At 47.1% G+C, this 23,738-nt stretch overlaps 1 protein-coding gene across 6 annotated transcripts in view; it reads left to right on the top strand.

Annotated features, from left to right (window-relative positions):
- The window catches only part of LOC137435485 (uncharacterized), a 91,348-nt gene extending 69,507 nt beyond the window's left edge, over nt 1-21,841 (top strand). For all 6 annotated transcript variants that reach the window (XM_068129309.2, XM_068129308.2, XM_068129311.2 and 3 more), the window contains exons 10-12: nt 14,059-14,190; nt 17,105-17,221; nt 20,375-21,841. In XM_068129309.2, the coding sequence (XP_067985410.2) occupies nt 14,059-14,190; nt 17,105-17,221; nt 20,375-20,506 (381 nt within the window). In that variant the 3' untranslated portion in view covers nt 20,507-21,841. The remainder of the gene's footprint in view (nt 1-14,058; nt 14,191-17,104; nt 17,222-20,374) is intronic.
- Nucleotides 21,842-23,738: the final 1,897 nt, after the last annotated feature.

The following is a 23,738-nucleotide window of genomic DNA, read 5'->3' as shown; positions in this document are numbered from 1 at the left end:
ATCTCCAACTCAACATCATAATTTGCCATCACCAATTCATCATCAGTCCCTCCTAGGGAGGGAGAGATGGAATCACTCCAATGTCTCATCCACGTCGTGATGCGTCTCACAAATCCACACAGCGATTCATCTCCTGCAACAAAACAAAGAAAACACAGGTGTGGAGTCATCATCATCACCACAGATAAGTGGCTGCGTATGGTGCGACAGGTTCATCAATCCTAACTATTTCCTAAATGACTTTAACAACTTTACACTACCCGGGGTCTTTCTCCGGCCAAACCATTGGCCCTCTTACACTACGGGTTCTAAAAACCAATTCCCATTGGCCAAACTGTGGTGCTTTTCAATTTGGGGTCTCACTCCCCCGATTCATCTCCCGGTGCCCTCGCACAATTTCTGGGCTGTGGCGTGTACCTCTCCCAGCGGGTCTACCCACCTGCACACCTCCACCACTGCAGTTGCCTCCGAGCTTACCTGCTCCTTACCCTAACCTAACTACCTGGGGAAGGCCCTCTGGCACTCTCCCCACTCGGTGCCCTCTCTGGCACTGGGCTACCCGGGTCCGTCCTCCGGATCCTCGGGCCCCATCCACAACTCTACCGGCTCCCAGAGCCCACCTGCGGCCTCACCTGGCCGACATCCTCACAGTGGTGGAGTGCTCAACCAACTACACACACTAACAGGCTACACGCCCAGCCATTTCCACAACACTAATGCACCCATTCACAACACCATTCTGCAACCGCACCACAAATGCCAATATCCAACCACAATTTACCTGCACCCTCTACCTAACACTTACACTACCCGCCCCGGGTACTCGTGAAAGGGGTCCACTCTTCCCCCATCCACACCTTCGCACCATGCACACCACTCCGTACCACTTACTCCAACTCTCTCCACACACCTGTACTTGCACACCTGTGCTCTCACACCTGGTGCCACCTGCACCCTTCTCTCCCCAAGCGCATTCGCGCTGATCCACACACTCACTACTCATACACTGCTCCACACACCTGTCCAGTTGCACACCTGTGCAATCACACCTGTTCAATTCTCACAAACACGGCATCATCTCAGCTAACTACTCCCTTCTGAAACTTGCGCTTCCCAGTCGTCCCTTTAAACTATTGCGCTCCCTCGTCATTATAATCCACACTAATCTACCTGCGTCCCCACTACAGGTATCAGTCACTAACTAACCTTAACGTTACCTACTGTCATCTTCGCTAGATCCCTACACACAATATCCTAACCCACCCGGGCTAGTTTTCACTGCCATACACCCCATTAGCTATTGCTCCTTTGCCCCCACCTGTGAGGGATGGTGGATTTGCCATCCCACCACATCGGGGGTCTCTCACTACCAATTTTGCACATCAAATTTCAACAAATTAAAAATTTGCCAATCACTGCCCATCATCTGCCAATCACTACTGCCAATCCCTTGCCAATCATCAAATTTTGTTTTTCTCTAATTTTGGGTCCGAAACACTAACCTCATCACCCAGTCTACTCACTACTGCCTCTCGGTGCGCCAATTCCTGTCCAAAGCCCGGCTTCGTAAAGCCAAGCAATGGATGCTGGTTGTTTTGTGCCTGCGGCTGGATGCGTCCGGCATTCGGGACAGGGACGGGGGCTTACCCGGGCCGAGATCCCACGCACCCCCTCGGCGTGGAGCCATCCAATGTCCCGATCTCGACCTGCCGGCACGTCTCCACAAAACGTGGTCGCCATGACGACCCTTCCTATCCAGCTGCCCGCTCCACCTAGTGGAGCCTGGACGCGGCCGTTCAAAGCGAGGCCCGGCACGCACCGAGGGCCCGATTCGGCTAAAAGTCGACCTAACCTCTAACCCGTTTAATGTCGATGCTTCACCTGCATGCTTACACCCCGCAGCCCGTTCCTTGCTCACACATCCAGCTGTGCCCATGCTCCTCGTACCCTTCCTTACACACCCAGGTACCCTCATTCCACTCACAGCCTTGGTCACACACCTGACCACCGAACACTTTGGCACACATTCGTTGGTCGCACACCTCACCAATACACCGCTTCGCACCCCCTCCTCGGTCACCTCCTCTGTGACAATCACAGGTGTGCCCTCATTCGCACACCCAACCACGTGCCTCACCACCAACTCCAGCGTGCATTCCCACTCACGCTCTACCATTCCAGGGGTGCATCCTTCCATCCCAGGTGTACATCCTCGCTCACCTGTCACAACTAACTCACGCTCCATGTCACTCTCACTACTTTCACCTCCATTCCTGACAGCGCACTCACCCTTACTCTTGACAGCGCACTCTTTCCCCATGCACCTGTCCGTCACACACCTTTCTCGCGCACACTCTCCCGTTACACCCTCTGTAACACTCACCACAGGTGGACACTCTTCCTTACTTCTGACAGCGCACTCTTTCCTCATGCACCTGTCCGTCACACACCTTTCTCGCGCATACTCTTGCGCACACTCTCCCGTCACACCCTCTGTAACACTCACCACACCGCGCTTCCACGTGCTTCCTCGCACACGCGCTACGACCGACTCACTCTCGCCAGCACACTCACTCCTCGGCGTGCACTTTTTCCTCACACACCCCAGAGTCGGACTTTCTCGCACACCTCCTTTTTCGCACACCAGACCTGTCGCACACTTCACCAGTGGCCTCTCACGAACACCCGGGTCCATCTCGACCCCCAAGCTTATTAAATCCCCTGGCGCATCATACGCACGACCATATTGGTCACCACTTACACCGGGTCCTCTTCCTCTTCGCTTCTCCTCCATCACCTGCGAATCCCTCATCCGGTTAATGAGCACATCATCACGATCCAAACACAGACTTTGGACCAATTCTTTTATCTCCTCTTTTATCTCTTTCTTATCCCCTCTCCGTCGCTTCTTAATTTCGCTCATCCCTTCTTCCACTTCTTCTAATTTGTGCTTCACCTCTTTTATTCCCCGGTACGTCTCCTCAAGCTCGTCCTCTAAGGCTACCTTGACCGTTTCCAGGTGCGTCCTCACCTGCCGGTCCTTCGTCTCCATTACCTCTATCACCTCGTCCAACCTCGTTGTCAGTCCCTCACGTACCATCTGACATTCCCTCTTCGTCGCTATCAAGTCGTCTTTTAGTTCTTTCTGTGTCACTTTTAAACCTCCTAATACCGCAGTGTTCCTTTGAACCTGCTCCACTAACTCCGTCTGTCCCACCGTCAGCTGCTCCACCTCCTGCGTCAGGACCTCTATGCCCCCCTGTAACTTTACAGTCCCCTTTCTCACCTCCTTCTCCATGCGCTCCTTACAGTGCCTCACCTCCTCGCGCACTCCTCCGACCTCCTCACTCACTCCTCTTCTGATCTCCTCTCCCATCACTTGCATCTCCTGCCCAGATGCCACCCTCATCTGCTCCATTTCCTCCCTGTGAGCATCCAGTTTGGTTTCTACCCCCATTCTGACCCCCTCTATCTGCTGCCCCATTTGGTTAACTTCCCTTTCCGCTTGGGCCCTCATGTCCCTCAATTTGCCTTCCATGGTGTTTTCCAACCCCTCTAACCCTTTTTGCATCCCTTCCATTTGATTCTCTTGAGCGGCCATTCTGTTTTCTACCCCCGTTAACCCCTCTTGTATTTCCCCTAATCTATCGTCTAATTTCCCAAATTTCATGTCTAATCCCTTAAAATTATTGTCTAATCCCTCTATTCTACTCCCTAACCCTCCGATCTGTGCCCCCATGTCCTCCCTCAATTTCTCGCTATTGGACCCCATTCTTTGTTCTAACCGTTGGCTATTGGCCCCCATTTGGCCCTCCAATCGCTCACCCTGAGCATCCATCCGGTTCCCCATTCTGTTTGCCATTTCTTCATTATTCTGGGCCATAAGGGCCTTCATTTGTATAAAAAAAAGGCCCCAATCCATCGGGGGCGCTGCCACGGTCGCTGGCGCGGTGATCAGCGAGGCGCCATTTTGCGCGCCCGCTTCTTCGTGCGTGACGGCGCTATTTTGCGAACCTGCCGCCCTCACTGCTTCGCTCTCCTCCTGTCCCTCATTTTGGTCCTGGATCGACCCTACCTCACTCTCCTTTACCGGACCCCAGCTGTCTTGATCCGCCATAGCGCGACTTTCAAAATTCGGTTTTTATTTTTTATTTTCGTAAAACAAATTCAAATTTCGCCGTTATAATTTCGCGCGGGAAACGCGCTCCGAATCGATTCGGTCGAGCGCCGTACGCGCTCCGGCTCGATTTTCCCTCCCAAAATTTGGGCCTAACTAATTTAGTCCCGGGTTCGAATTCCACTCCTCGACACCAATTGTTACAGACGTGGCTTGGATGTTATTTACCGAGCGGTTTTATGGTATGACCACGTCTGCACAAGTTACCCGATTGTGCCCGAACGTTGACTAATCGCGCTATGCTAGACCAATGAAGGAAAAAGAAGACACACGGCTGGAATTAATACGACACGACACCAGGGATACGGTTCTCAAAGGTTGTTATTACAATAATGCGGAAGGTTTAGATTACAGGGACAAGAGGGAAACATAGGAAGGTGGGCACTTAAACACACTCTTATATTATTCCCAACAGACGACAGATAAACGGGACAAGGCTCACTCACACGGGGTTTGATGCAAAGGACAGGCGGGTAGCGATCGCTCCAGGTGCACCTGGGCTCAGGGCAGGATCACGTACGGTCCAGTTTAAGAGATGCGGTGGAGGTATTGCAGCGCTCGAGGGGTGGCGACTTCTCTCTCCAGGCTGGGTGCGCATCTCTCGTCACATCCGGCGCGGGGCCGCGTATATCCGGCGGGGAGTGACACGCCCTCGGCTCGTTAGCTCCGCCTCGTGGAATCGGCACGTTGCTTCTCATTGGGTGCGTGCGGGGGGGTTACTGGCTCCGCCCCTGACGAGGAGCTGACAGCCAGCCCCTTCGGGGTAACGCCGTGGAGCGTATGGTCATGGCGGGTAACCGAGCCGGTGTGAGGACGCACACTCCCCGCCCCTCTGTTGTTGTAGTCGTAGTTGTAGTTGTAATTGTTGTTGTAGTTGTTGTTATTGTTGTTGTTTGGGGAAGAAGATGGGAGGAGGTATGGGAAAGGTCCTAAACTCACTACTGATGCCATATAATCACATTCTGGTGCAACGAAGAGTCATAATTAATGGAGACGAGGCCTTAACTGACATAGAATAAGAATAACTAGGAAGATGTCCGAAAGTTGTCTACGTGTGGTGCGGTGGACCTGGGCACGACATTTAATGGGGGAATAAGGGGAAGGTCGGCTCTACTGATTGTTATTTACATGCAATGGGACTAGGGAATGGGGGATCGGGGAAAGTTGGGGAGTATTGGAGAAAATAGGGGAATATTTACAAGCGGATATGGAGGCCAAATTCCATATTCGCAACATTGCACCCTTCTCTACCCTCGGGGCGTCCCGACCCGATAAATTTTTACCTACTTTAGTGTGGCACGCAATGTAGTTCCCTCTACTATTAACTCTACCCTGAGTGCGACAGTTTTACAGATATTCACAAATGAGTAAATATGTCCCCCTGCGACGTTGCACCCTTCTCCTCACAGAAACACACCCACAGGATAACCGAATCCGGAAAGAATTCTCAAACTACACATACAGCCGGTAGGGAGCATTATTTACAAGATTACGCTGATATCTACACTACGATCCAGGACCTGTCTTTGGAGGAACACATGCAGATGTTATGCATAGAGAGAGAGAGAGCGCGCTTGCCAACATCGATACACCAACCCACGAGTGCTCTGTGGCCGACGGCCTTTAATAACGTGCAGAGCACCCTTCCCGAGCATCAACAGCACCACCCCACCACCAATCGGTGCAGTCACCATTGTTCATTGGAATAAAAATAAATTCGACAACCCCTAACCCTGCAGGTGTCTCTTGCTCTTCTTGTGGTGCACTTGGTGTTGACTAAAAGTGGTTCACCTGTATGGCATAGGTGCCACGTTGATCCATAGGTCCATCCCCGGGTGGTGCTTGGCCGCAAACGAACTGCGGTCCATTGTGGGTGGCCACAAACATTGCGGTCCATATGGTGTATCGATCCCGGCAGCAAACAGCGAAAGTGCAGGCCCACAACTGCGCAGCCAGCACCTCTCTCTCCTCTCTCTCTACCCCAAAGCCAGATCCTCGGAGGTGGGAGACAAAAGAAGCAGACAAGTGAGTAAGGTGGTAAGGGCGCAAAAGTGCACGCAATGTAAGGTGATGCACACTGGGGGCACATGGGAACCAGGTGAGACAGGTACGTTCCTATCGTACGCCCCCCCCCCCACCAGGTAACCTACATGGCCCCTCCCTTACCCCTTACTGTATCCACACAACACAACACTACCCATAAACATCTACTTTACAAATCAACAAACATCCCTACTGTCTTCCCCGTTCCTCCCATATACCAAATTCGTCTTCTCTCCCTCCTAACCAATCAAATTTGCCATTTTCAACTCTCATCAAAATTTGCCATCTCCAACTCAACATCATAATTTGCCATCACCAATTCATCATCAGTCCCTCCTAGGGAGGGAGAGATGGAATCACTCCAATGTCTCATCCACGTCGTGATGCGTCTCACAAATCCACACAGCGATTCATCTCCTGCAACAAAACAAAGAAAACACAGGTGTGGAGTCATCATCATCACCACAGGTAAGTGGCTGCGTATGGTGCGACAGGTTCATCAATCCTAACTATTTCCTAAATGACTTTAACAACTTTACACTACCCGGGGTCTTTCTCCGGCCAAACCATTGGCCCTCTTACACTACGGGTTCTAAAAACCAATTCCCATTGGCCAAACTGTGGTGCTTTTCAATTTGGGGTCTCACTCCCCCGATTCATCTCCCGGTGCCCTCGCACAATTTCTGGGCTGTGGCGTGTACCTCTCCCAGCGGGTCTACCCACCTGCACACCTCCACCACTGCAGTTGCCTCCGAGCTTACCTGCTCCTTACCCTAACCTAACTACCTGGGGAAGGCCCTCTGGCACTCTCCCCACTCGGTGCCCTCTCTGGCACTGGGCTACCCGGGTCCGTCCTCCGGATCCTCGGGCCCCATCCACAACTCTACCGGCTCCCAGAGCCCACCTGCGGCCTCACCTGGCCGACATCCTCACAGTGGTGGAGTGCTCAACCAACTACACACACTAACAGGCTACACGCCCAGCCATTTCCACAACACTAATGCACCCATTCACAACACCATTCTGCAACCGCACCACAAATGCCAATATCCAACCACAATTTACCTGCACCCTCTACCTAACACTTACACTACCCGCCCCGGGTACTCGTGAAAGGGGTCCACTCTTCCCCCATCCACACCTTCGCACCATGCACACCACTCCGTACCACTTACTCCAACTCTCTCCACACACCTGTACTTGCACACCTGTGCTCTCACACCTGGTGCCACCTGCACCCTTCTCTCCCCAAGCGCATTCGCGCTGATCCACACACTCACTACTCATACACTGCTCCACACACCTGTCCAGTTGCACACCTGTGCAATCACACCTGTTCAATTCTCACAAACACGGCATCATCTCAGCTAACTACTCCCTTCTGAAACTTGCGCTTCCCAGTCGTCCCTTTAAACTATTGCGCTCCCTCGTCATTATAATCCACACTAATCTACCTGCGTCCCCACTACAGGTATCAGTCACTAACTAACCTTAACGTTACCTACTGTCATCTTCGCTAGATCCCTACACACAATATCCTAACCCACCCGGGCTAGTTTTCACTGCCATACACCCCATTAGCTATTGCTCCTTTGCCCCCACCTGTGAGGGATGGTGGATTTGCCATCCCACCACATCGGGGGTCTCTCACTACCAATTTTGCACATCAAATTTCAACAAATTAAAAATTTGCCAATCACTGCCCATCATCTGCCAATCACTACTGCCAATCCCTTGCCAATCATCAAATTTTGTTTTTCTCTAATTTTGGGTCCGAAACACTAACCTCATCACCCAGTCTACTCACTACTGCCTCTCGGTGCGCCAATTCCTGTCCAAAGCCCGGCTTCGTAAAGCCAAGCAATGGATGCTGGTTGTTTTGTGCCTGCGGCTGGATGCGTCCGGCATTCGGGACAGGGACGGGGGCTTACCCGGGCCGAGATCCCACGCACCCCCTCGGCGTGGAGCCATCCAATGTCCCGATCTCGACCTGCCGGCACGTCTCCACAAAACGTGGTCGCCATGACGACCCTTCCTATCCAGCTGCCCGCTCCACCTAGTGGAGCCTGGACGCGGCCGTTCAAAGCGAGGCCCGGCACGCACCGAGGGCCCGATTCGGCTAAAAGTCGACCTAACCTCTAACCCGTTTAATGTCGATGCTTCACCTGCATGCTTACACCCCGCAGCCCGTTCCTTGCTCACACATCCAGCTGTGCCCATGCTCCTCGTACCCTTCCTTACACACCCAGGTACCCTCATTCCACTCACAGCCTTGGTCACACACCTGACCACCGAACACTTTGGCACACATTCGTTGGTCGCACACCTCACCAATACACCGCTTCGCACCCCCTCCTCGGTCACCTCCTCTGTGACAATCACAGGTGTGCCCTCATTCGCACACCCAACCACGCGCCTCACCACCAACTCCAGCGTGCATTCCCACTCACGCTCTACCATTCCAGGGGTGCATCCTTCCATCCCAGGTGTACATCCTCGCTCACCTGTCACAACTAACTCACGCTCCATGTCACTCTCACTACTTTCACCTCCATTCCTGACAGCGCACTCACCCTTACTCTTGACAGCGCACTCTTTCCCCATGCACCTGTCCGTCACACACCTTTCTCGCGCACACTCTCCCGTTACACCCTCTGTAACACTCACCACAGGTGGACACTCTTCCTTACTTCTGACAGCGCACTCTTTCCTCATGCACCTGTCCGTCACACACCTTTCTCGCGCATACTCTTGCGCACACTCTCCCGTCACACCCTCTGTAACACTCACCACACCGCGCTTCCACGTGCTTCCTCGCACACGCGCTACGACCGACTCACTCTCGCCAGCACACTCACTCCTCGGCGTGCACTTTTTCCTCACACACCCCAGAGTCGGACTTTCTCGCACACCTCCTTTTTCGCACACCAGACCTGTCGCACACTTCACCAGTGGCCTCTCACGAACACCCGGGTCCATCTCGACCCCCAAGCTTATTAAATCCCCTGGCGCATCATACGCACGACCATATTGGTCACCACTTACACCGGGTCCTCTTCCTCTTCGCTTCTCCTCCATCACCTGCGAATCCCTCATCCGGTTAATGAGCACATCATCACGATCCAAACACAGACTTTGGACCAATTCTTTTATCTCCTCTTTTATCTCTTTCTTATCCCCTCTCCGTCGCTTCTTAATTTCGCTCATCCCTTCTTCCACTTCTTCTAATTTGTGCTTCACCTCTTTTATTCCCCGGTACGTCTCCTCAAGCTCGTCCTCTAAGGCTACCTTGACCGTTTCCAGGTGCGTCCTCACCTGCCGGTCCTTCGTCTCCATTACCTCTATCACCTCGTCCAACCTCGTTGTCAGTCCCTCACGTACCATCTGACATTCCCTCTTCGTCGCTATCAAGTCGTCTTTTAGTTCTTTCTGTGTCACTTTTAAACCTCCTAATACCGCAGTGTTCCTTTGAACCTGCTCCACTAACTCCGTCTGTCCCACCGTCAGCTGCTCCACCTCCTGCGTCAGGACCTCTATGCCCCCCTGTAACTTTACAGTCCCCTTTCTCACCTCCTTCTCCATGCGCTCCTTACAGTGCCTCACCGCCTCGCGCACTCCTCCGACCTCCTCACTCACTCCTCTTCTGATCTCCTCTCCCATCACTTGCATCTCCTGCCCAGATGCCACCCTCATCTGCTCCATTTCCTCCCTGTGAGCATCCAGTTTGGTTTCTACCCCCATTCTGACCCCCTCTATCTGCTGCCCCATTTGGTTAACTTCCCTTTCCGCTTGGGCCCTCATGTCCCTCAATTTGCCTTCCATGGTGTTTTCCAACCCCTCTAACCCTTTTTGCATCCCTTCCATTTGATTCTCTTGAGCGGCCATTCTGTTTTCTACCCCCGTTAACCCCTCCTGTATTTCCCCTAATCTATCGTCTAATTTCCCAAATTTCATGTCTAATCCCTTAAAATTATTGTCTAATCCCTCTATTCTACTCCCTAACCCTCCGATCTGTGCCCCCATGTCCTCCCTCAATTTCTCGCTATTGGACCCCATTCTTTGTTCTAACCGTTGGCTATTGGCCCCCATTTGGCCCTCCAATCGCTCACCCTGAGCATCCATCCGGTTCCCCATTCTGTTTGCCATTTCTTCATTATTCTGGGCCATAAGGGCCTTCATTTGTATAAAAAAAAGGCCCCAATCCATCGGGGGCGCTGCCACGGTCGCTGGCGCGGTGATCAGCGAGGCGCCATTTTGCGCGCCCGCTTCTTCGTGCGTGACGGCGCTATTTTGCGAACCTGCCGCCCTCACTGCTTCGCTCTCCTCCTGTCCCTCATTTTGGTCCTGGATCGACCCTACCTCACTCTCCTTTACCGGACCCCAGCTGTCTTGATCCGCCATAGCGCGACTTTCAAAATTCGGTTTTTATTTTTTATTTTCGTAAAACAAATTCAAATTTCGCCGTTATAATTTCGCGCGGGAAACGCGCTCCGAATCGATTCGGTCGAGCGCCGTACGCGCTCCGGCTCGATTTTCCCTCCCAAAATTTGGGCCTAACTAATTTAGTCCCGGGTTCGAATTCCACTCCTCGACACCAATTGTTACAGACGTGGCTTGGATGTTATTTACCGAGCGGTTTTATGGTATGACCACGTCTGCACAAGTTACCCGATTGTGCCCGAACGTTGACTAATCGCGCTATGCTAGACCAATGAAGGAAAAAGAAGACACACGGCTGGAATTAATACGACACGACACACCAGGGATACGGTTCTCAAAGGTTGTTATTACAATAATGCGGAAGGTTTAGATTACAGGGACAAGAGGGAAACATAGGAAGGTGGGCACTTAAACACACTCTTATATTATTCCCAACAGACGACAGATAAACGGGACAAGGCTCACTCACACGGGGTTTGATGCAAAGGACAGGCGGGTAGCGATCGCTCCAGGTGCACCTGGGCTCAGGGCAGGATCACGTACGGTCCAGTTTAAGAGATGCGGTGGAGGTATTGCAGCGCTCGAGGGGTGGCGACTTCTCTCTCCAGGCTGGGTGCGCATCTCTCGTCACATCCGGCGCGGGGCCGCGTATATCCGGCGGGGAGTGACACGCCCTCGGCTCGTTAGCTCCGCCTCGTGGAATCGGCACGTTGCTTCTCATTGGGTGCGTGCGGGGGGGTTACTGGCTCCGCCCCTGACGAGGAGCTGACAGCCAGCCCCTTCGGGGTAACGCCGTGGAGCGTATGGTCATGGCGGGTAACCGAGCCGGTGTGAGGACGCACACTCCCCGCCCCTCTGTTGTTGTAGTCGTAGTTGTAGTTGTAATTGTTGTTGTAGTTGTTGTTATTGTTGTTGTTTGGGGAAGAAGATGGGAGGAGGTATGGGAAAGGTCCTAAACTCACTACTGATGCCATATAATCACATTCTGGTGCAACGAAGAGTCATAATTAATGGAGACGAGGCCTTAACTGACATAGAATAAGAATAACTAGGAAGATGTCTGAAAGTTGTCTACGTGTGGTGCGGTGGACCTGGGCACGACATTTAATGGGGGAATAAGGGGAAGGTCGGCTCTACTGATTGTTATTTACATGCAATGGGACTAGGGAATGGGGGATCGGGGAAAGTTGGGGAGTATTGGAGAAAATAGGGGAATATTTACAAGCGGATATGGAGGCCAAATTCCATATTCGCAACAATATATATATATATATATATATATATATATATATATATATATATATATATATATATATATATATATAACTGTAAGAAATAGTAGAAACTCCAAAGTACGAGCAGGGCGTCTCATTTGTATTGAATATATAATCGTTAGATTAAATAAGACGCGGACGTAGCTTCAGGACGTCGATCTTTAATTGTCGACCAAGCTTTCGACCAACAAAGGTCTTCTTCTGAGTCAGCCCCAAGTTCAACGGAAGTCCCACAAACTTCCGTTGAACTTGGGGCTGACTCAGAAGAAGACCTTTGTTGGTCGAAAGCTTGGTCGACAATTAAAGATCGACGTCCTGAAGCTACGTCCGCGTCTTATTTAATCTAACGATTATATATATATATATATATATATATATATATACATATATATATATATATATATATATATATATATATATATATATATATATATATATATATATATATATATATATATATAGATATATATATATATATATATATATATGACACATAAAATAATATGTGTGCATATAATACACAGAACATGATGTCATGCAAAACAAAACCTGCCAAAGCAAGAGCAAAACCAAAGCCAAACGTGTATAAACCATAATTGTGCATGTGCAAAGCACGACCCATTCACATTCTTCATCACCACCGGTCCTCATCTTTCGCAGGCTCGGGTCCGAAATGCACCTCATTCCTTCCACTCGGTTGCGCCAAATCTCAGGCCCCCCTTCCATTCAGGTCTGCCAAATCTCAGCCCCCCCCTTCCACTCGGGTCAGCCAAATCCAGGCTCCCCTTCCACTCAGGTCTGCCAAATCTCAGGCCCCCCTTCCACTCGGGTGCGCCAAATCTCAGGCCCCCCTTCCATTCAGGTCTGCCAAATCTCAGGCCCCCCCTTCCACTCGGGTCAGCCAAATCCAGGCCCCTTTTCCACTCGGGTCAGCCAAATCTCAGGCCCCCCTCCCTGTATGTGCGTGTCTGTCCTACTCTATGAGCCAGAGCCGGCAAAACCCATCAAGCCATGGGTGCTTCCTCCCCCCCAAAGCCGCCCATGAAGCTGTTGTATTCGGCACGTAACTGGATCTCACGGAGCTTGGTTCCTTGCATGCCTAACATGGTTTTAAAAGGGAGTCACCAAATCCCGGGCCCTCGCTCCCAGCATGACGAAGTCAGAGAAAACCAGCAAGTCGCCAGGTCAGGCATCGTCCCAGACGATCCACGCGATCTCTGACGCCACATGCACGGCCATCCGCCCCATCAAAACTGCCATGCACTCCGAAGTCGCCGCAAATGGCACGAATCCTCAATCTCACCTCACTCTCTCACATCCTCAACGGATGGAGCCCTGCAGGAGGAGGTCCATCAAAGCTCGGGCCTTCCTGTCCGGCAGCACGGGGCGCTCAATTACTACCAAGCTCCAGAGCTAGGCTGCCCAAATGCACGTTGAACGGCGTGACCGACCACCATCTCGTCCCATCATACCTGCCTTTCTCAGGTCAGTCTATACGGACTTTGAAACGGATTTATTCAACACATCACCTGGTCCTCTCCGTCCCAGGCAAGAGGGAGACGGCACGACCAGGACGTCATGCCGCCGCTCTCGTGTGTGTGTGTGTGTTTGTTTGTTTGTGTGTGTGTGTGTGTGTAACAGAAAAATAAAAAAACGAGATGTGTGTTTCTGCATCTTCCTATCTTCTTGTTCATCGGGAGCGATCTGTTTTTTTTTTGGTTTTTTTCGTCATAAAACTGAAAGGCTAAAGGGGTGACAGACACCTCACCGACGACCTGTGCACACTGTGCATGGCCCTGAACCATTCTAGGAAGAAGACTAGTCGGCTCTTTAACTCATGACACATTGATTGGAACCGAGTTTTGAAATCCACCTGTTGCACATTGTAATGAATAGCACGTGTTGCTTTGCCATGGGGGATAAATGTGCAAATGCAGGTTGGTGGAGTGTCAACTTCATTTTTGGGCATGCTGTCCCAATACCTTCGGTGTTTCGTGCACTACCCTCCATAATGCAATAAACCCAACTGCTGCGCGTCATCTCTTGTGAAAGTATCCCATTGATTGTCTAGCAATGTTGTGGTGACATATTTGCTGGTACTTCCGTTTCCCTGTGTGTTGGCAGAAATGGTTGAAGCCTGGAGGACGTGTACTCATTACCGATTACTGCTGTGGGGATCGACCTTGGTCGGATGAGTTTTCCACTTATGTGAAAAAGCGTGGATATGCATTGTGTACAGTAGCTGCATATGGCAAGGTTATTGATTGATTCATTCATTACTTGCACAATCGAAGATTTTTCAAGTATATTGGTCGGTTGTGTTTGTGGTTCTGTCTGTTTGTCTGTCTGTCTGTTTGTCACTGGCCTACAGGTCACAATTTTCAACCGATCTTCACGAAATTCACCAAATTGTAGAGTTGGTCAAAAGCAAGAAGCCTATTGTTTTTGGGGTCAATAGGTCAAAAGGTCAACATAGGCCAAAGGTCACCAACTTTGCTAAATTTCTAAAATCCTCAATTTTCATCCGATTGACTTGAAATTTGAAGAGGACTTGCATATCTGGTCACTGAATTCAACCACCAAGTATTTTTGAGGTCCACATAGACCAAAAGGTCAACATAGGCCAAATTACCAAAATCCTCAATTTTCATCCAATTCACTTGAAATTTGAAAAGGACTTGCATATCTGGTCACTGAATTCAACCACGTATTATATTTTAGGTAAACACAGGCCTAAAGGTCAACATAGGCCAAATTTCTAAAATCACCAATTTTCATTTGATTGACTTGAACTTCTAAGAGGATTTATATATATGGTCACTGAATTCAACCACCATCTATTTTTGAGGTCAACATAGGCCAAATTTTTAATATCCTCAATTTTCATCCGATTGACTTGAAAATTGAACAGCATTTCCACATTGAGTCAATAAATAGGGAAACTAACTTATTGAGGTCAAAAGGTCAAAGGTCAACTCACGGTCAACCTTCCAAAATCATAATTTTTCATCTGAAAAATCGTCACTTTTCATCCTGTTGACCCGAGCTTTGATCAAGATTGTCAATTTTAATCTTCATGAAATGGACAATTTGCTGTATCAATGGAAAACTTTTGGGGGGGGGGGGGGGGGGGCGTATTTTGCAAGTATCGTGCTCCGCATGACGTCTTCTTGTTTGTCTGTCTGTCTGTTTGTCACCGGCCTGCAGGTCACAATTCTAAACCGATCGTCACGAAACTTCAAGTTGTATAAGTCGTCTCAATTGAGAAGCCTATTGATGTTGAGGTCAAAGGTCATCTGGAGGTCAAATTTCTAAAATCGCCATTTTAAATCCGATTGACTTGAAAATACAATAGCATTTGTATATCAAGTCACTAAATTGGGAAATGAACTATTTTTGAGGTCAAAATGTCAAAGGTCAACTTAAGGTCAAATTTTTAAAATCATCAATTTCATCTAAAAAGCCGTCAATTCTCAACCGATTGACTTGAAAATTGAACAGCATTTGCATATCGAGTCACTAAATTGGGAAACATACTATTTTGTTTTAGGTCAAAAGGTCTAAGGTCAACTCAAGGTCAACCTTCCAAAATCATCATTTTCATCTGAAAAATCGTCAATTTTCCTCCTATTGACCCGAGCTTTGATCAATATTGTCAATTTTAATCTTGATGAAATGGACAATTTGCTGTATCAATGGAATTTTTTTTCTTGGGGAGGGGGGGGGGCGGCGTATTTTGCAAGTATTGTGCTCCGCATGACGTCTTCTTGTTTATTTATTCCTTCTTCTCCCATTGGAGACTCGTCGTGTAGCCTCATTAATTTACCCATCATTCAAGTGGCTCAAAGTGATTACAGTCCATTTACAATATGGCAGTTCAGTTTTGTCAAGTGATACCTGGAATTTAAAGGCAACCACGAGGATGAGATTTACCTGAAGTAGGCTTCATGTATTAATGGCAAAAGAATAATGCAGATGATAGATCATTCGGCGGCAAAGTTCGTACTGTATTGACTCGTTTCTTAATCGCATCTCGTAAAGTAACATGACGCTCCCTTACAAGGAACTTAAAGGCAGGAGGAGGCCATGAAGCCCTTCAAGCTTGCACAATGGTTGCCGACCTATGGTTTGTGCTTCTGACCCTTTAAAATGGTGAGCATCAAGTTATGGACGGATTTGGCCGAACAGGATGGGTGTGTGACAAGGACGAATCGATTCGATTTTGGTGAAGATCCGAATACGAGAATTTTTAAGTGATTCTTCACCATTGAGTAATTGGGCCAAAAACGATATGTAGCATGATATTTCATTGATCCAGATTTACGATCCAGATCCGGCCTATCATTGGGATACAAAACATAAACTGTTCAGCCTGCATAAACTGTTGAAACATGCAACTTACACATGCGAGCATGGCAACGACCGTAAAACGACGTCGATGATAATGATGATGTGAGTAGCATCATTGGCTGACTTATTGTGGCTGTGTGGCCGCTGATGCAACACCCCTGTAGGTTAGAGCAGGAATTTGTAATTTGTTTAGGGTGCTGGTGCTGGCTCCTCTACTCTTTGCCAAGGACAACATGGGATTTTTAACATCCACCAACTGATGCCAGCAGACAGGAAGTCCAGTGTAACATCCATCCGTGGGATGGTGCACACTCTTCAATGAATCGCCATGCCTGCGTCATTGACAGCTCGTAGCCGGGCTGGGAATCGAATCCAGACTAGACGGCTCAGAGACGAGTGTTGAATATGTCACTCTTCCACCACCTAGCGGGGTGATATAAGATATTGAGGGATCTCAAAATGTAGACACTTTTTGTGGAAGGAGGAGTCCAGTTGCACATTGTTTAAATCTGATGGCAGGGTCTGTTGGCGGTATTGCAGCACCAATGATGGGCTCAAGAACCACCATAATATATAATAACTCTCCACCTCAAAGCGCAGGTCCATTGCAACACAGTCAAGGTTCATTGGCAATGGTAGTTGTTTTTTTTAAAATAATAAAATACCCAAAACATTGACATTACCTCTAGTACATTCTAGAATATTCTTCAATGTCAGAGGAAGTGAAATTCTGGAGCTTATTTTAAGGTTTCTTTTTTATTGTTACTATATTGTCAAGGTCATGGCAGTTACTGTGGGAGCATGTCTTTCCCCTTGTCAGACTCTTCAAGATGCAGGATTCTCTGAGGTTCAAGCAACCGACTGTACTTCCAAGTTTGTGGAATGCCTGCACAAGGAGCTTGCATGCGTCGAGAAAATCCGAGAGGCGTTTGTGAAGGTGAGCAGCAAAGAACTCTAGTACCGTGAAATGGGATGAATAGGGACAGCAAGGTGAATAGGGACAGCAAGGTGAATAGGGACAGCAAGGTGAATAGGGACACAAACTGAAAAAAAGTTCGGAAACTTCTTTCGCTGAAAATTGATAACCAGACTGATTTGTTGATATTTGGGTTGAAAGTGTTCTCTTGTTTTTAAAAAAAGCAACTTATAGTCCCTATTAACCCCATATATGGGTTAAATAGGAATAAATAGGATTTTTATGGCTGTCCCTATTCACCCCGTTTTACGGGTGAATAGGGACAGTCACTAACACAAAAAAATAATAATCAAGAAACAATCCTGAGTTTCCAACTTATTGCTAAATTGATAGCTCAGATGGATGCACATAATAAGCACCCATAATATAAACCACGGTGCCAATGAAAAAAATATGGGATAAAAAGTTTCTCCAAACTGTCCCTATTTCTTGATTATTATTTTTTTGTATTAGTGACTGTCCCTAATCATCCGTAAAACGGGGTGAATAGGGACAGCCATAAAAATCCTGTTTATTCCTATTTAACCCATATATGGGGTTAATAGGGACTATAAGTTGCTTTTTAAAAAAACAAGAGAACACTCTCAACCCAAATATCAACAAATCAGTATGGTTATCAATTTTCAGCGAAAGAAGTTTCCGAACTTTTTTTCAGTTTGTGTCCCTATTCACCTTGCTGTCCCTATTCACCTTGCTGTCCCTATTCACCTTGCTGTCCCTATTCACCTTGCTGTCCCTATTCACCTTGCTGTCCCTATTCACCTTGCTGTCCCTATTCACCTTGCTGTCCCTATTCATCCCATTTCACGGTATTGGGAAAAGCTAATACATGCTCGTCCTGTCAGGTATCTTAGATGTCAGGTAAAGGTCTTTATAACCACTCACTGATATCAATATTTAGTACTTTCTCGGTGGATTGGAAAGAGGAAATTTTGCATATTGATTTTACTCTAAGCCACAATTCCAGATTTTATTTCCTCACAAAACTGTTCCTAAATGCCCATAACTGAACATATCTGCAAATAATGAAATAACATAAGTTCCACCACCATTATACACTGTAATAATAAGACGTTGAATCACAGTGTCGGATATGGGGGTTTCATTGATCACCATTGAATGCAGCATCAATCGGTATTTTACATAGCCGTATTTACGGCTTCTTCTTCACCCCGAAACTGTACCATCTCACATGCCCTGCCCTCTCATCGTCATCACTGACATTGATCTTCCTCGGGCTGTTTGCCACATGATGGTCATTTTCATGAATGGGTTTCACAAAGTACATTTATGCAGTACTACGTATATTTGAAAGATGCCAATCAAAATCCTAAAAACAAGCAGATAATACGAAATGGAAATTTCATTTCATAAACAAAAATCGTTTCCGCAGCAGCAGTGCAGTGCCTATCTTGAAAAAGGAGCATGGGAGGTTCCCTGCCTGCCCCGCCATTGCCCAAGCTATTCACAAAACCAGCCGAGCAGCCGTCTTCGGGTCCAACTCGAGTCACGTGAAACCCATGTGAAGCACTGCCAACTTGGCCTCGCCCCAACTGCAGTAAATTGGGAAACATACTATTTTTTAGGTCATTTTTTGATTTTTGACCAAAAAATTTTTTTTTTGCCAATCACAAACTGCTGAAAAAAGCCCTGATGTGTGTATTTTCGATTTTTTGCATGTGACGTCACACTCAGATCAGTTGGATTTTGAAGAAACTTTTTGAGACAAAATTAGCGATGGAAGCACTTTAGTGGGAATTGTGTAAAAATGTAATTATGTTGTAAAATTTTCCAACAAAATAAATTAAATCCACGTTGATATTATGGGGTAATACGTGTAGATTGGTGAGAAAACAAATCTCAATTTAATCCATTGCAAATTCAGGCTTGAACAACAAAAAGTGAAAAAGAGTCGACGGGTGTGAATACTTTCTGATGTCATTGTAAATCTGTGTCATTCCTGGCCCAAGGTGCTTTGCAGGGAGGATATTGGATGAGACAAGTGTGTTGTGCTTCAGCAGGGCATTCTAGCTGCATGTCCCTTCTACTAAAGTTATGCTTGTGGACATTAAAGATCCCACAGTGTCTTTCACGAGAGTAGACCATTGTAATGGGGAACCCTGGCCAAGTTTTTTCTAATTCCTGTCTGGGGTTAGTTCTCGGCTAACACTGTTTATGACGCGTCAAACGTCAAAAGGTTGGTGGTCTTTCTGTCTTCCACCGACTCCTCTCCGGCCTTGCTCCCCTAGCTCTATCTGTGCTCTGTCCCCCAAATATTCCTACAGGTCGCACAAGATCTGCCAGCAACCCTCTTATGGTGAAATTGCCAAAATCAAGACTCTCTGCTCACCTTCACTCCTTCATTGCTCTTTACTCCCGCCTCTGGAACAAACTCCCTCACTCTCTTCAATCCCACTCCTCCCTCCAGGTCTTTAAAACAGCTGTTCACCACCATCTCTTATCTTCCCCCATCCAAAACCTTGATCTTTTCTACCCCCGTTAATTCACCCCAGATCCACTTTTTTTGAAATACCAACTTCTTTCCTGGAAGTTCTAGCAGTGTCCATGTGTTTTATACCTCTCCTCCCTCCCCCCCCCCCCTTCCCATGCCCCAACCCCCCAAGCCCTCTCCCTCCCACAGATCTCCCGATGTCCCTGTTCTCTGCTGTTGTACTTGTGTGCTTCCCTCTCTCTCCCCATCTCGTCTCCCGCTCCCTTTATTGTATGTTTTGTGTGTCCGTTTTATTTTTTGTGATTGATGTTAGCTCTGACACGAGCCTCGATCCTTGTATACAAAAAAAAAAGACGTTAATAACAACGTTTATGACCACATGCTCTGTGAAGAGTGCTGTCCCGAGCGAAACTAATGTATTATGCCCCATAAGTCATCCTTGCTTGGCTTCCATTGTTCAAGTTAATTGTGCAATGTCCTCAAACAGCAAACACATGAAGCAAACTCTATGAAGGGAAATATATCTGTGTGTCTACATACGACATACAATATGAAGATGTGAAATGAGTATGCCCCTTACCCTAACCGTATGAATAGATGCCACCTTCCCAACTTAACCACACTTGCTGAAATCGCCTCCTCCACCTCTCATCTCATTTCAGGATTTCTCGCAGGCCGGCTACGACGAGATGGTGAATGGCTGGAGAAGAAAGGTCGAGCGATGTGTTGCTGGAGAGCAAAAGTGGGGCGTTCTTCGAGGAACCAAACCCACTCTCAACAACCAAACCGTTTAGGTCAATAAACTGCACCTGGGATTTGTAAAAACTTCGTTTTATCACCCCACTGATGATTGCTAAATGCATTTAATTTCGAAAATGCAGTACTCTACTGTAATATTTTTAAACAGGAGAGAGTACTGAATTGCAATCTATGAATCTGAACATTGTTCATAATATACAGGTTATACATAGCTTACTGTTACTGTAAAGAGTAGTTTGTTTCGTGAATAAAACTTAAATATGTCATATCTAAAAACTGTACACAGTATATATACTGTATATATGTGTACTGCACTATATATATATATATATATATACAGGGTGAGTCAAAAGTAGCACCTGATTTCTGTTTATATATATATATATATTTCTGTCAGTTGATTGTTTGACATTTGTATTACAGTGTACAACAAGGTATAAATAAATGAATGACATGTTTATCTAACCATTTATTCGGGGGAAAATTATTACGGAAGTGTACCAAGCTGTTTTACTTGCAATTTTCAAAGTGCCCTCCCTCATGATCGATGCACAATTGCAGCCGAGCAGGCACAGAGTGGCACACACGCTTGCAGAGTTCGATATCAATTTCCTCAAACTTTGCATTGATTTGAGCCTTCAATTCCTGAATGGTACGAGGCTTTTCACGATAAACAAGGTCTTTCATGAGCCCCCGAACAAAGAAATCTGGAGGTGTAAGGTCTGGGGAGCGTGCCGGCCACTCGATCGGACTATCCACTTTCCGGGAAAGTTTTCATCAAGCCGAAAGCTGATGAAGATAAACGTCATTCATTAATTTATACCTTCTTGTACACTGTAATACAAATGTCAAACTAACAATCAACTGACAGAAATATATATATATATATATACATAAACAGAAATCGTGCACTACTTTTGACTCACCCTGTATATACGGTATATATATACTGTATTATAATCTGAAATGAATTTCATTTTCTGGCCTGTGGATTGGGTTTCCTTTCTGTTTACTTCTATGTAATCTATTTTATGATGATGTATTCCATGAATGATTCTTCTTAATTAGTGACCATCTTTTTACGTATGCAATTCTTATTTTAAACTGCACTCGCCCTCCCCCAACATTTGCATTCCCCGCATGGCTCTTTCCTCCCCGCTTTCCCATGCATGGCTCTTTCCTTCCTCTCCACCACCATACCTCGCTCTTCACTCCCGCTCCATCTCCACACTTAGCTCTTCCCTCAACCTCTTCTCTCATCCTACCCCACCTACCAGACTCACCTCCTTTCTCAATCCTGTTATTCTCCCTTCCCTTTGTTTTATAGATGCTCCCACCTTTTCTGGATTATAATAAATGTATAAATGAGCTGTTACTGTAAGGACTCCTTGAGATACGAAAAATAAGTGGAAGTCTCGGTCTAAGCGGGTGTCCCACGGTCGATGGGAGGTTTCATAAATTACTCAATACAATTTTGATTTCGAGTGTCGATCCGGAAGTAAACACATTTACGGGGTTGTCAGAAACATTCGCTGGTTTAATAATATCTCAATACTGTTGTTATTTGAGCCAATAAGCTTTTGGAATACCCACAATGGTATTCTGTTTTAGAACCCCTCCAGTGTGGCTTCAAATGGATAAAAGCACCGAGACTGCCCTCCCCTGAAGGGAGCAATTCATATGAATTCCCTTACAAACAACTCAAACGCAGCAGAAATGGTTGCCAACCTATTGTAGTTTGTCCATGTTTTATCCTTTTAAAATGCTGAGCATCAACCAAGGAAGCAGCATGTACCATTTTTGAAGTCTTTCATGACTCGGTCGCGTGCAAACTACCGTCCTCCGAGACTCGGAGTGTACCAGAATCTAAGCGTTACACCACAGAGTCTGGTCATATTCTGTACAACACTGTTTTTCTCTACAAGAGTGAGGCTCATGAAAGCAAATATGCGACTTTCAAAATGACGTAGTCTGCCCCAGAATGCTCGGTGCACATGTGCAGAAACCGCTATGAACGGCGGTGTTTGGGGCACTATAAAATATATCGCGTGCGTGAGATAAGGATTGTTCCCGAAAATGGCTCAAAGGCTTCTAAAGTAAATCAAAGATATTGGAAAAGCACCTGAGAGAAAGGTCTGTGCTCCTGCACAACAAAAAGTCCTGGAGAACATTCCTACTTCACCGAAGGGGTAGCCATCTGTACTGAAAACTCCCGACCATGCGACCAAGGCCCGAATGGACGCATCGCGACCAGTGAATGGAGTTTGAACCTTGCCTTCTGGGGACATGGCAGGCTTGGTGATTTATTTAATGAGCATCTGCAATTGGAAAGGCCATGCTGTGGGTCATTACCAAGTAACGGTAATCAACTCTTTCGCAAAGGAAATTCTTTGCGACAGGAAAACACACAAACCTTATGCCAGTTGTTACATGAGAGCTGGACGTAGTAGGAAGACTTCCCTGAGGAAGACACCATATCTGTTTTGGGTGCTTCTGAACAACAATGGGAAGGTCATACAGGCATGGCCAAAAATACCTTGCACTTTTTTCAAATAATGCACCATTTCTTCCAGAAAATTGTTGAAATTAAACAATCTTTTGGTATCCACATATGTATTTCTTTGGTTTGCAGTGGAACAAAACAAAAAAAGCTGAAAAAAATTACTAAATCTTAGCTTATTCCACACAGAAATCCTAAAATGGCTAAGACAATATTATTGGCAACTTTAAGAAGTTGTGAGAAATAATTCGATTTCAAGCAGGTAATTCTCATATACTTTGGAATTGAACTCACCTATGGTGGGTTGCAGGTGCCTGCAATATAAAAATCACTCATTCAACCAGTTTGAATAGAGAAAAGGTGTCATTCTGCTGTTTTGTGTCACTTTGTTTACCACAATGAGCATGGAGAAAATAAAGAAAACCAGAGAATTGTCTGAGGAAACATTGTCAGAAAACAAATTGCATTGTCAGACACGATTGTAGCCAAGCATGGACAATCTCAAGGCTACAAGTCCATCTCCAGAGACCTTGATGTTCCTGTGTCCACCGAACACAATGTTATCAGGAAGTTTAAGGTCCATGGCACTGTCGCCAACCTCCCTGGACGTGGCCGCAAGAGAAAACTTGATCGAAGTTTGCAGTGAAGGATTTTTCAAATGGTGGAGAAAGCACCTCGATCAACTGCCAAACAGATTCAAGCTGACCTTCAGACACAAGGTACGACAGTTTCAACTCACACCATCCGTCGCCAACTAAATGAAAGGG

This window comes from Myxine glutinosa, chromosome 9, assembly GCF_964187855.1.
Source record: "Myxine glutinosa chromosome 9, kmMyxGlut1.1, whole genome shotgun sequence".
NCBI lineage: Eukaryota > Metazoa > Chordata > Myxini > Myxiniformes > Myxinidae > Myxine > Myxine glutinosa.
Note: the sequence above shows the minus strand (reverse complement) of the source record. Positions and strands in the feature narration are given on the sequence as shown.